This window comes from Rana temporaria, chromosome 1 (genome assembly GCF_905171775.1).
Source record: "Rana temporaria chromosome 1, aRanTem1.1, whole genome shotgun sequence".
Lineage (NCBI taxonomy): Eukaryota > Metazoa > Chordata > Amphibia > Anura > Ranidae > Rana > Rana temporaria.
Window position 1 is genome coordinate 130,612,756 of NC_053489.1, and position 13,726 is coordinate 130,626,481.

The 13,726-nt window shown below is 40.6% G+C and overlaps 1 protein-coding gene across 8 annotated transcripts in view; it reads left to right on the top strand.

Annotated features, from left to right (window-relative positions):
• Positions 1-13,338, top strand: part of PPIP5K2 (diphosphoinositol pentakisphosphate kinase 2) — a 130,497-nt gene extending 117,159 nt beyond the window's left edge. For 2 of the 8 annotated variants that reach the window (XM_040342935.1, XM_040342963.1), the window contains 5 exons: positions 8,833-8,952; positions 9,486-9,548; positions 10,472-10,618; positions 11,404-11,526; positions 12,682-13,338. In XM_040342935.1, coding sequence (XP_040198869.1) covers positions 8,833-8,952; positions 9,486-9,548; positions 10,472-10,618; positions 11,404-11,526; positions 12,682-12,797 — 569 coding nt within the window. In that variant the 3' untranslated portion in view covers positions 12,798-13,338. The remainder of the gene's footprint in view (positions 1-8,832; positions 8,953-9,485; positions 9,549-10,471; positions 10,619-11,403; positions 11,527-12,681) is intronic. The other 6 variants (XM_040342945.1, XM_040343002.1, XM_040342955.1 and 3 more) reach the window with 4 other exon arrangements.
• Positions 13,339-13,726: the final 388 nt, after the last annotated feature.

The window sequence follows — 13,726 nt, forward strand, 5'->3', positions numbered from 1 at the left end:
TCCTGCCCAGGACAATTTTTAGCTTTCAGCGCTGTCGCACTTTGAAAGACAATTGCGCGGTCATGCAACACTGTACCCAAAATACATTTTTTAAATTTTCTCCCCAAAAATTTAGCTTTCTTTTGGTGGTATTTGATCACCTCTGCGATTTTTAAATTTCTGTGCTATAAACGAAAAAAGACAGACAAAAAAGAAAACTGATGGGCAGCACTGATAGGCGGCACTGGATAGGCAGCACTGTTGAGGAGCTACTGATAGCCATTACTGAGTGGCACTGATTGTCACTTTGATGGGGCACTGATCAAGACTTTCTTGGGCACTGATTAGCATGGACATCCGTTTATTATGGGGACAGGCTGGCAGGTGCTGGGCACTGATTGGCAGCTGATGGGGGCTGTGCTGATAATCAATGTGCTGATTATCAGCACAGACCCCCCTCTGACAGGGAAAGCCATTGGTCGGCTCTCCCTGTCAGTGTGAACCAAGGAAAGCCGTTAACTGGCACTTCCTGGTTCACAAGATGGTCAGCTGTGATTTGTCACAGCTGATCACATGATATGAAGCCTCTGTCAGAGGCTTCATACCACGATCGGAGGTGCGGTGTGTCAGACTGACACACCGCACCTCCGATCGCCGAGCTGCGCGCCGGGTCTGTTGAGCCTCGTACACACGATCAGATTTTTCGACTACTAATGTGTGATGGCAGAGTTTTGTCGGATAATCTGACAGTTTGTATGCTCCATCAGACAATTGTCGGAATTTCCGACAACAAATGTTTTATAGCATGCTTTCACATTTTTCGACAGGAAATGTGTCTTTTCGGATTATCTGATTGTGTGTACAGAAGTCTGTCACAAAAAAATCCAAAGTACAAACGTGCATGCTCTGAACCAATGCTAACCATAAGACAACCTTAGCAAAAGTTGCCCTAAGGGTGGTGCTAAAGAGCTGAAAAAACACATTGTTTCGTGTATGTTGGCTGAAAAAGTTCTGGCATCTGTATGCAGAAGAATTTAAGGGTTGACGCTCTTCACATAATTTATACATAATTTATACATAATTCTACACATAATTCCACGGTTTTGGCCTATGGAAATCCGATCGTGTGTACGTGGCTTTATCCTGATCACGTCATATGACGTTCCATCAGGATAACACAACCACTTTGCCGCCGTCATTCTGCTATATGGCGGGCGGCAAGTGGTTAAAGTATAACTAAAGACACACACTTTTTATTTATTAACTTTTTTAGTTTTGGGTAGAGTGGAGCTGGAATAGCACCCCTGTCAGTTTTTTATTGCTGTCTTTGTCCCCAATGAGGAGATTCACCCACTCTATTTTTCCGTTTTACCGTTGCAATTAAAAGTAAAAGAAAATTCCAAATTTGTAATAACCCTCCCTTGCTCTATGCAAAATGAAAAAGAAAACTTTGCCTTTTTGGCTAGCTGTGTGTGTGCTATCTGAGCTTTAGCTCTTCACCAGTACACATAAGGAAATAATTCTGGGCGGCTGCACTTCCAATAATCCTTTTTATTGAAGCTTCATATGACAGTTGGCTGTCCGATGGAGCAGGGGACAAATGGGTAGACGTGCTTAGCGCAGATGTTGGCGCTAACCTATGCGTGAAACGCGTCCACCTCTTTGTCATCCTGCTCCCTCTGTCAACCACCTGTCATATGAAGAGTCAATAAAAAGGATTATTGGAAGTGCAGCCGCACGGAATTATTTCCTTATGTTACACAGGATGTGAGGCGGACCAACGCCTGACTAGTGTGTGTGTGTGTGTGTGTGTGTGTGTGTGTGTATTAACTAGAGACTCGCCTGGAGCGACTTTTTTTTGTTTCATCTTCACCTGTACAGATGGGCTTTTTCAGCAAAGCACTTAAGCATATCTTGATAAGCCTTTTTCGAAGAATTCTAGAGCTCCACTTGTGGCTTAAACATTTGCAAAATGACCTCAGAGTGGAGACTGGAGAACAGAATCCTTTCTAATTCTAATCTTGGCATTCTCCAAGGCAGTGCATATGGTGGCGTTTCCTCAGCTGAGGCTAAATAAATGGTGGCTAACAGCATAACGCTCATCAATTCTAAGACTGAAAGATCCTGGCATTGGACTCCTCGTTTAAATCCAGATTTTGTGATAATACCTTTGAAATAGCTCTAATTTTTGGCTCAAATCTTAACACCATTTTAGTGTATGCAGGCCAAAAGAATTTAGGCCTGGTTTACACTGATGGAATTTCAGACTTTGGTCGCACTGAATCACATGACAATGGAAATAACATTGCTTCCAATGGTGCTTGTGTGATTTTGTGGTCCATAGGCTTCGATGGAAACGCATCAAAATCTCATCTGTTTTTTTGTGCGATTTGTGCTGGTTGTTAGGGGCTTGCACCCACTGGCATCCTGACAACCAGTGACTCAATCCTGCTGTGAATAAATTCACACAATACAAAGGCTTCTGTTTATGTTCAGCAAAGGAGAGGGGTGGGCACAGCAGCTGTATATGATTCTGCTGCTGAAGGAACTGAGGCCAGAAGATCCAGCATAGGAGCTCCAGAGATATAGTTTCTAGAGCTCCATAAAGCTGTCAGATGTATATTAAAGCGGAGCTCCACCCTAAAGTGGAACTCCCGCTGATTGGAACCCTCCCCTCCTCCGGTGTCACATTTGACACCTTTCAGGGGGAGGGGGGTGCAGATACCAGATACACAGTCTCGGGTAACCTGCGGGCATGACGTCACCTCCCGTAACCCCCCCCCCCCCCGTTGTGTTCTGGGAACACTCGGCTCCCAGAACACAGCGGGAGCCAATCAGCAGGCGTAGCGCGACTCGCGCATGCGCCGTAGTGAAGCCGGAGCGCTTCACTTCCTGGTTCCCTCACTGAGGACGGCGCTGGGACTCCAGGACAGGTAAGTGTCCTAATATTAAAAGTCAGCAGCTGCAGTATTTGTAGCTGCTGGCTTTTAATATTTTTTTTTTCAGCAGACATCCGCTTTAAAGAGAGAAGTCTAGGAGGTGGCATGCACCTCCTTGGCCTTCACTGATGGTATTCCTGCACATTTTTCAAAGTGGCTGAATTTTGCTTTAACACGAGGCCATAACCTTACAAGTTGTGACTACACATACCACTGGTTGAGAACCAATATACAAATTATTTCATAGTTAAGGCGGACCTTCACTCAGCAATAATAAAACTTTTTCCCTGCTCCAAAATTGGATAAAATTGCCTTATTTTTTAAAAGTTTTGACTTTTACAATTCATACATTTGAAAAAGTTGAGGAACTAGGACCAACAAAATGAAAACCTGCTGCATCATTCCATGAATTCAATTTAAATAGAACAACATGTATATAGGGGACTATTAATGTTTATTTTTACATGTACTTCAATGGGAATGCATAAGACAGTGATTTGTTTTGATGCATTTATTCGTTCCTGGTGAACATCAATAGTCCCTTATGCACATGTTCTATTTTGACCCTTTTAGTGTAGTGCAGCATTCTTGCCTTAGCAAAAAACGACATGGCACACTCAAACCCCCTGAAGTTCCAGTTTCTCTGCATCCCCAGCCATGTAAGGTATGGAAGCTGACTGCCTTGTTGTAGTTTTTTTATTAAAATAAATGAGCTGTCATGCATTGGCTATTTGTTACAAATTTTCCCATGTGTCCATTGTAAGTGGTCCTAAAGGGGTTGTAAAGGTTTTTTATTTTCTATACAGGTTCCTTTAAGCTAGTGCATTGTTGGTTCACTTACCTTTTCCTTTGATTTCCCTTCTAAATGTTTTTTTCTTTGTCTGAATTTCTCACTTCCTGTTTCTCCTCAGTAAACTTCACACCATCATCTGAGCGGTGTTTAGTCAGCCAGAACAGCTTACTGAGGAGAAACAGGAAGTGAAAAATTCAGACACAGAAAAAAAAAAACATTTAGAAGGGAAATTGAAGGAAAAGGTAAGTGAACCAACAATGCACTAGCTTAAAGGAACCTATTTAGAAAATAAAAAAACGAACCTTTACAACCCATTTAAAGTAGAACTGTGGACAAAACTTTTTATTTTGGACATAACCTCTCTCTGCTTTTGTTTTGCCATCTGTGTCCAACTGGGGAGACTTCCCTTCCCTGTCCCATAGCCACAACTGGAAGTGAGATGAAATCTGTAACAGGATGACCCGTGACACCCAGAGACTTTGTGAGGATGGGGGATACTCCTGTGTCAGCGTCACTGATAACTCTTGGGTCTGAGTCCACCCTGTGCCCTTTGTGCATGGGGTGGCAAGTGAATCATAATTCATGTATTACATGAGATGGGACATCACTGATAGTTCGTATTGCAGGATTTTGAGATACTGCAAGATGTTGGTTAATTGTGACCCAACCAGTCAATAGTGACTCATTATATTATTAGCCCTGACTAGTGACATGCTAATTGAGTCAGGGCCTGGAAGACATTTCATTGTCCTTGTGTAAAGGTGTTGTAACGGACAGGTGTTAATCCAGGTCTGCTCCCAGACCTCTAATTATGTATGCTAAATACTGTTTATGTGTGGAATATACTTGTCGGATACAGCACGTCTGCCTAGGAAACTCAGTGTGTGATGGTGTTTTGTTTGTTATGCTGTTAATGAAGGAATGTGCAGTGATGAGATCATGATAATTATAGGCCGGCGCCGACACGTCTAGAATGTTTAGTAATTAGCCTTAGTGTGTGATTAGGGGGGTGGAGATCTCATTGTCCCTTTGAATACTGTCACATGATTGTAACTGCATAAAAAGCTGAGAAGAAACCATTAAAGTTGTCATTACATTTGGAACAAGTACAGAGCTGTGTCTCGTCTTGATTCTGGGAAAATGGGATGCCTGCTGATTTGTCTGTGTGTCAGATGAGCTGTCGTGGATGGGATGGAAGGTCGTAAACGGTGGTGACCGTTAAAAAATCCTTGGTAGTCACAAGAACTAATGTCCCTATTGGAAGATTTATTTATTTTCATTTTCAATGCTAACCGTCACCAGGACAAATAGAGAGGGTGACTCTCCCTAATGATGACACAGACTACAACAAAAAGCTGACAAGTGTTCAAATCCCTCTCCATTCTAAAATAAAATAGGGGGGATAAAAAAAAGTTTTGCCTTCAGTTATATTTAATTTTTGTTTTGTGTCACTGTTATAATTTCTTCAACTCTAGTTGTTTCTACCCTACCAACTTTGATTATTTCTGGCATGTCATGCCCCTAATGCCCCTTCTTTCAATTCCCATGTCTATGAGCTTTCCCATGTTGCTGGATCATACTTGAATATATTTCCCCGCAGACCCTCATTCACAGAAAAAAGAAACCAGGAAGTATTCTCACTCTGCAAAGTGTAGAATCAGAAGTCACTGTTGGAGCTCTCTACTCCGAGGTAAGGAATCTAGCAGTATTCCATCCTCCCTGCTGCACAGTAGAGTAGCTATGCATTTATACTAGCTGTGCTTTACATTGCTGGATAACATGGATCCTCCTAAGCATGTAGTTCTCAGTCACTGCTATGCAGTAGCCCTGACTTTATAGATTTCTTTATTGTTCTATGGGGACAAATGTTACACTGAGCCTGTTAAAAATAAATCTACAGATTACCATGTGAAAGTTTACATAATTCAATATAGAATTATTTTACAAGTACACAGGCCTTAATTCATATTTGGTAAAGCTAGGACTATTGTTTTATTGGAGGAAAAACTATAGAATTCACAAGTTTGTAGCTTTAGTTTTAGATCTGCAGCTTTACATGCAAGCAAAAAATGGCTACTGTTTTGTGTTACGCTGTTACCACCTGCTGGCTGTTTTTATGTTCACAGACAACATCCATCCCTCAAATGTATTGATGTGAAATGCTTGAAGAGAAGGAAGCTCCAGTGTATTTCAGTGAACATACATGTTCAGTTATTGTAATTGTTACAGCTTGCTGCGCACAGTGCCTATTCTTTAAAATATGACGCGGTTAGCCCCTCATTTACAGAAGCAGCCAGAGGGCCATAAAACCAAGCAATTGAGCTGACCATCCACCTGAGCACAGACATCTAGCTGCTCACAGCTGTACCAGAAATTAAACAGCATGTTGCATTCAGTGGGCTTTACTTTCACAGAACGTGTGCGCATTTACTGGGTTAAATCGGACTGCCTGTCAATTGCCCTCTAAAAAGAAATCCTAAACATGGATTACTCTTCAAAGGGCACCACACATGAATGAACCCTTAGAGGAAGGACTGCATCTCAGTGCAGTCTCTCAGCCATGTTAAATATCTGCTGTTTAGGTTAAGGGCCCATTCACGCTGCCCTGACAGCTGCCGCACATTAAACAGTGGATTAGTGTACAGCAGTTGTCCATTCTGGCTGTAGTGCGATGTGGGTTTTCATTCATGTCACTGTACAGCAGCACAGTGATATGCGATCCTGTCCCGTACACTTGATAAAATGCAGCACATCTGCGTTTTTATTGCAGCTCACTGCTGCCCAGCTCAGAGCTATGTTGCAGTGTGAGCAGGACATATAGAAAACAATTGTTTTCTGTGTGTCCTAGTGATGAATGGCAGAAAAACGCTGGGTGCCATACTATACGTGAAATGTTCCTAAGGCCTAACCCCAGCCAGTGTTTACTTTTTGGGTAGAGTGGGGAAGGGTGCAAGCTCCTGTATCCCCATTGGTGAGATTTCCCTTCCGTTTCTGACCCTAAGGTGCCTCTACAATAATTCATGGGTGTGGTTGTCATTAAGACGGAAAGAGCAGTAATAAAAACTTTGTAATATTCTCACTCTTCTAAATATGCTATTATACTGTAATAGCTCCACGTTTATTCCTTTTAGATACCAGCTGATGCACCGTGGAAGCCTTGGTTAATAATTCCTTACAGGCGCCATACTCTTCATTTTTTGGGGGCTCTGTAGGGAAATACTCGTACACTAACTGTAAATATGTTGAGTGATTTTATTTAGTGTGCAAAGATACCCAAGCTGGTTTATCCACCATAATCCACAGACTCCCTTGCTGTGCATGACTACTGGATTGAAACAAATATTTGCACATGGGTGTACGTCTTTTGAAAAAAAAAAATGCAACAACCACCTAATGGGTGGTTTTACCTTAAATAAACTGGTTGGAGAATTTCACCCACGATCCGAATATCGTAAGAAAACTGTCGTCCAAAAAGAATCGTACGATAATCGGATCGTTGGTACAGAGCTTTCGAGAGCCGATCACGACAATTCATCCGTTATTATGCGATCGGACAAGCACAAACATTTTCCCCGTACGATGCCAGATCGTACAATTTTGGTTTAGTCAGTACAGTTGTCGTTCAAAAATACAATACAAATACACTACAACACATGGCCTCACTTTGGATTTTTTTCCCTGTCATATGAGAATTTTCATGACTTTAGTAACCTATTTAATTTCTACTTGCGACCATTGAAAGAAAAACATTGGACGATCTGTCGTCCGATTTTCGGATTGTGTGTTGTTCTGTTAGGCCTGATTTACAACTAAGCATTTTTTGTGTTTTTTGAACGTGTTCCATAGGAAACCATGTTAAATGGATTGTAGTGCAAATCTGCAAAATGCAATAAACACTAAAAATTCATAGGTGTGAATCAGGCCTTAAAGGAACACTAAAGGAAAACATTTTTTGGGTAAAATAACAAACATGTTATACTTGCTTCCACTGTGCAGCTCGTTTTGCACAGGGTGTCCCTGAACCCAGTCTTCTGGGGTCCCTCGGCGGCTTTCTCGGCTCCTCCTCGCAAGAGCTTTCCACCTTCATGCAAGCTCCCTCACATGGTGGAAAGCTCTTGCTCCCGTGCTCCCGTGATACAGCGACGGCCAAAACTGCTCACTGTATCACTCGGCCCTGGCACGTCATTGGATGTGATTGACAGCAGCGCCAGCCAATGGATGCGCTGCTATGGATCCATCCAACCTAGCCAATCAACAGCCACAGACTGAGAACCGAGGAGGATGACAGGGGCGAGCGCGAAACTTTTGAGGGTCAGGTAAGTAAAACGGGGGCTGGGGGGGGGGGCGGTACCGTCGGATGTTTTTTCACCTTAATGCATCCTATGCTAAAACATTTACCTTTACAACCCCTTTAATGTTGCAGAGATTAGCTGACATATTTTGAGGCTTTAAAATATAGGCGTTGGGTTTGAAGGAGATCTTTTGTATGGCCTGATTATTCCTATAGCAGTGATTTTTGCTTTTGTGTGTGGTTATGTGGTTTCAAGTGGACTATTTGTGTGTGCCAGGTTACTCTATAAAATGCCTCTGTGGCATTTTCTAAAGTGTGTGTAGAGCAAGGTAAAACCCAAAACAAAAGTGTAATTGTATTCTTTTATATTAATTCTGTTGCTTGATTTTGGAGATTTAAAAAAGGACTCCCTATGGGGGGGGGGGGGGGGGAGTTAATAATAAAAGTAAAGCCAAAATTGCATGGGAAAGGCATCCAGGTTTTGAAAAAGAATGGATTTTGTATTTCTGGGAAAAGTGTTCTCCATATTAGTCATTAGTGGCCAAGTATTCACCAAATAAATCATAAATATCCATCTATGAGGCATCTAGGAGACAGACAATCGATTTCCTTTATATTTAAAGTTTTACTGATGTTTTTTTCTTCCTAACCATTTTATTGATGAGCAGAAGATGGCACAGGATCTTGTAGAATGCTACACAGCTTATTTCTATAATACAGTTTCGTCTTTTGCCTTTCATAGAGACGGCCAGATTGTTCTGCATGTTGCATGCATCACTTTTCTAAATGGAGGAACACTAGGTTGCTGTATTTTCTCTAACTTCCACTAGGGTCTCACTGCGCGGGTCTGTTTAGTACTGCAGTGCTCGGGGCCTCCTCAAGTGCACCTAACCTTCTGGATTATGCTCGTGCTCATCGTAAAAAGCTGACTACTCCTGGCTGCATAGATGGTATGTGCGCATTAAGTCTCGCACACATTTTGTGTGAAAGCCTCACCTCTCATCAGAGAAGTACACACAGATATTTGGTGTGTTTTTATTTACTTATTTATTCATGAGTTTTAATTATTTTACCTGGGCCATATTTATTTTTCACAGTACTATTAATGTAATACATTTGTGAAAAACAGAAAAGACAACTTTTTTTCTCTGAATAATATGTTTATTATGTATTGTTCTGGCCATTTTATTTTTATTTTCTGATTTAATTTAATTATTATTAATTACAAGAATGTAACCTTAGAACCAGAGTAGCCAGCTTTCCTTGTGGAATCTCTCCTAAATAATTCTAAATGGGAATTGAATAAGTGTGCTTGTTAATCCAAGTACATTTCTTTGCTGTGGAGTGCACTGCATGCTGCTGAATTTTAACAGGTTCACACATAAACACACGGGGAGTTTCTTTATCTCCATTTTTTTTTTCTTCTTCTCTCCCCGTTTGGTAGCTGTTATGAATTTCAGGTACCTCTTTTTCTCTTTCTTAGACTCCACACGCAGCTCTGCTGTTAAAAGATTTTCTATCTCATTTGCTCGACACCCAACCAATGGTATGTTTTTTTTTTATTTTAAATGATACCCGCGTGCTCCATTTCTTTTTGGCTTTTCAGACATGGAACACAGGCTCACCTCTCAACTTTGATTAATCATAACTTCATTGGCGTTCACATTTCACATTTTTTTCCCCCAAAGAAGAACTTTGTCACAGTCATCTATATTGTAAAGTTTATTTACAAATTTAAATTATGTACTGACCATGATGATTGACTAATAAAATGTCAAGAATTACAATTGAGCAGTCATATACATTTTTTTTTTTTTTTTTATTACGCCACAAAGTTTATTCTAAAAATTAACTCTTTTGTGTAGGACTCTGCATAGGTGTTTAAATATAATTTATATGCAGCTGGAAAAATCTTCAAAGTATTTTGCACTTGCCAATTGTACGTAAATTACATTTTGCTGGGATTTGTTTTTAAAAACCATTTTAAAATCCCAAACAAGAGTTGAATTTACATGCGAGATTTTGGGCATTTTTATCCTAAAGGCTTCAAATCACAGTACTACAAAAACCACAAGGCACATATTTTGCATATCTTTAACTCCATTGCTTACAATTTTTAGTAGGTTGTTTTTGTTTTTTGTTTTTTCTTATTATTGGCGTCCAAAATAAAATTGTTGGTCTGCTTCACTTGTATTTTCATTCTGGCTGTGATGGAATTCCCCCCCCCCCTTTTTTTTCTTTAAATATGGAAAAGCAATATTGCAGGTGCAAACCTAGCAATAACGGATGCAAAGGTAAGTATACAGCCAAGACAGTTTTTCTGCTTTAAAGAGTGGAGATTATTAATGAACTGCCTTGAAGAATTTAAGAGTTTTGTATGTTGATAATGTTGGTGTAATAACAATTCTGACAATCAGAATATATCTCAAATCTAAAAAATACAAATGCTTGTATGTGTATATTTTTCAGGGTTTGAACTGTACTCCATGGTGCCTTCCATATGTCCTTTAGAGACTCTACACAACTCCTTGTCTTTAAAGCAGGTGGATGAATTCCTTTCTGCAATCGCAGCTCCTTCAAGTGACTGTCTTCTGGATACCCCCACCGATTCTCCCTGTAGGCCTTCTTTTTATTACACTTGTTTATTCATATTTCTGTTTTGAATAACCACCTTTGTCATATTTTGCAGCCAAGGATTGCTTTTGTAATCACATGACATAAGAAATCCTGGTCCCCATTTTCTTCTGGATACTCCAGTTTTTGTACCTTGTCCCCGCCTTCAATCCTGCTTGATTTCCAGTGATTTTTCTAGATAATCCTATAGAGAATCCACAGGAGGACAGGTGTAATGCTGAATGATGTTCAGCAGAAGTTTTTTTTATCTTAATGCATTCTATGCATTAAAATAAACTTTTTTTGTGTAGCAGCCTCCCCAGCACCCCCTAATTACTTACCTGAGCCCCTTCTCTCTCCAGCGATATCCACGAATAACTAAACCGTCTGGGACACTCCTCCTGATAGGCTGTGACAGAACAGTGGCGCCATTGGTTCCCACAGCTGTCAATCAAAACCAGTCAGCCAATCAGGGGAGAGAAGGGGCGGGGCTTGGTCGAGGCTGTGTCTGAATGGACACAGTGAGCTGTGATTCTGCTTCAGTGCCCCCATAGGAAGCTGCTGAGTGTGGGGGCATGCGATAGGAGGGAGGGGCCAGAATCACAGAAGAGGGACCCAAAAAGAGGAGGATCTGGGCTGCTCTGTGCAAAACCAACTGCACAGAGGAGGTAATGATAAACAGAGATGGATTCCCTTTTCACGTGTATATGAATATTTTGTAAAACACTATGATAATTCTGTACAAAGCTTAAAATATGGATTTTATTTACGATTTCCTCTTCTTACAGGTACTCCTGGTTTTCATGTTGGTAGCAGAAAGGTGTCCTTGAACACATATACACCAACGAAAATACTACCGACACCACTGTTTCCAAGCACGGACCTTGCCAATTCAAACGCTTCTACTCTGCGTGAGTTGTTTTGCCTTTAAGACAACTTTTTTTACCTTTTAATCTGTACAGCGGGTAGTTCATTTACTTTGTGTAGTGAGCTTCCCTTAACCACTTAAACCCCGGACCATTTTGCAGCTAAATGCCCAGGCCAGGTTTTGCGATTCGGCACTGCGTCGCTTTAACAGACAATTGCGCAGTCGTGCGACGTGCCTCCCAAACAAAATTGGCGTCCTTTTTTCCCCACAAATAGAGCTTTCTTTTGGTGGTATTTGATCACCTCTGCGGTTTTTATTTTTTGCGCTATAAACAAAAATAGAGCGACAATTTTGAAAAAAATGCAATATTTTTTACTTTTTGCTATAATAAATATCCCCCAAGAAACATATATATATAAAAAAAAAATTTCCTCAGTTTAGGCCGATACATATTCTTCTACCTATTTTTGGTAAAAAAAATCGCAATAAGCGTTTATCGATTGGTTTGCGCAAAATTTATAGCGTTTACAAAATAGGGGATAGTTTTATTGCATTTTTATTAATTTTTTTTTTTTTTACTACTAATGGCGGCGATCAGTGATTTTTTTCGTGACTGCGACATTATGGCGGACACTTCGGACATTTTTGACACATTTTTGGGACCATTGTCATTTTTACAGCAAAAAATGCATTTAAATTGCATTCTTTATTGTGAAAATGACAGTTGCAGTTTGGGAGTTAACCACAGGGGGCGCTGTAGGAGTTAGGGTTCACCTAGTGTGTGTTTACAACAGTAGGGAGGTGTGGCTGTAGGACTGACGTCATCGATCGAGTCTCCCTTTTAAAAAGGATCAGTCGATCGATACGCCGCCACAGTGAAGCACGGGGAAGCCGTGTTTACACACGGCTCTCCCCGTTCTTCAGCTCCGGGGAGCGATCGCGACGGAGCGGCTATAAATGAATAGCCGCGCCGTCATCCCAGGTCGCTCCCCGAAGGAATCCGCCCGCCGCATGCAGCGGGGGGGGGGGGTTTTGATCGGACCCCCCAACCGCTAGAAGGCAGGGACGTATATATATGCCCATCTGCCTGTCCGTGCCATTTTGCGGACGTATATAGTCGTGCGGCGGGCGTTAAAGAAGGCACTACAACTACTAGCTGAAGTTATTTGTGATGATGATTTTGTTTTTCATTTCTTAGATGGCAGTGGAGCATCCAACACCATATCTGGAACTGACCTTGTCCAAGAGGAGAGAGAATCCACTGAGGTCAAAGCAGATGGCTGTATACAAGCAACACTGAACCTGCATCCCTGATTACTTGCACTGCTTTAAAACTGGAGAATGGGTTTACTTCAACCATGTATCTATATGCAATATATTTAAATATTATTTTTTTACTATAGTCTCAGTTTGTATATACCGATAAGACAGATGAATTGTACATACAGTATTTTGTGTTTACAATATGCTTAACCATCAGACCAGAAGACTATTCTTAAACTGCATCCACTTTCAACATGTGGCAATACAAATTCCAAAATGTTGTTGCTTGTTAGACCTGAATTAAATGAGGTAAATTCTTACCTGCTGCCATTTTGAGATCTGACCACATGCTTAATCAAAACAAGCTAGGATGAATGTTTATATATATATATATATATATATAATTTTTTTTTTTTTCTTTTAAAGCGGAGCTCTGTGCTAAAAATATGCTGTTTATAATAGTCAAACATATCTTTATATAGAATCATATAATTATATAATAAAAATCAGTTGCTGCTCTTTGTTAAAATAGCTTTTGTGCAATGCCCTACAATCCCTCACTTACAGTATCTTGAAAAAGTATTCAAACTCCTTGAAATGTTCCACATTTTGTCAGGTTACAGCCAAAAATGTAAATGTATTTTATTGGGATTTTATGGGATAGACCAACACAAAGTGGCACATAATTGTGAAATGGAAGGAAAATTATAAATGGTTTTCAATAAATGTGTGAAAAGTGTGGCGTGCATTTGTATTCAACCCCCCTAAATCAATATTTTGTAGAACCACCTTTCGCTGCAATTACAGCTGCAGGTCTTTTTAGGTATGTATTGCTCAGCTTTGCACATCTAGAGAGTGACATTTTTGCCCATTTTTCTTTGCAAAATAGCTCAATCTTTGTTAGATTGGATGGAGAATGCCCGTGAACAGCAATTTTCAAGTCTTGCCACAGATTCTAAATTGGATTTAGGTCTGGACCA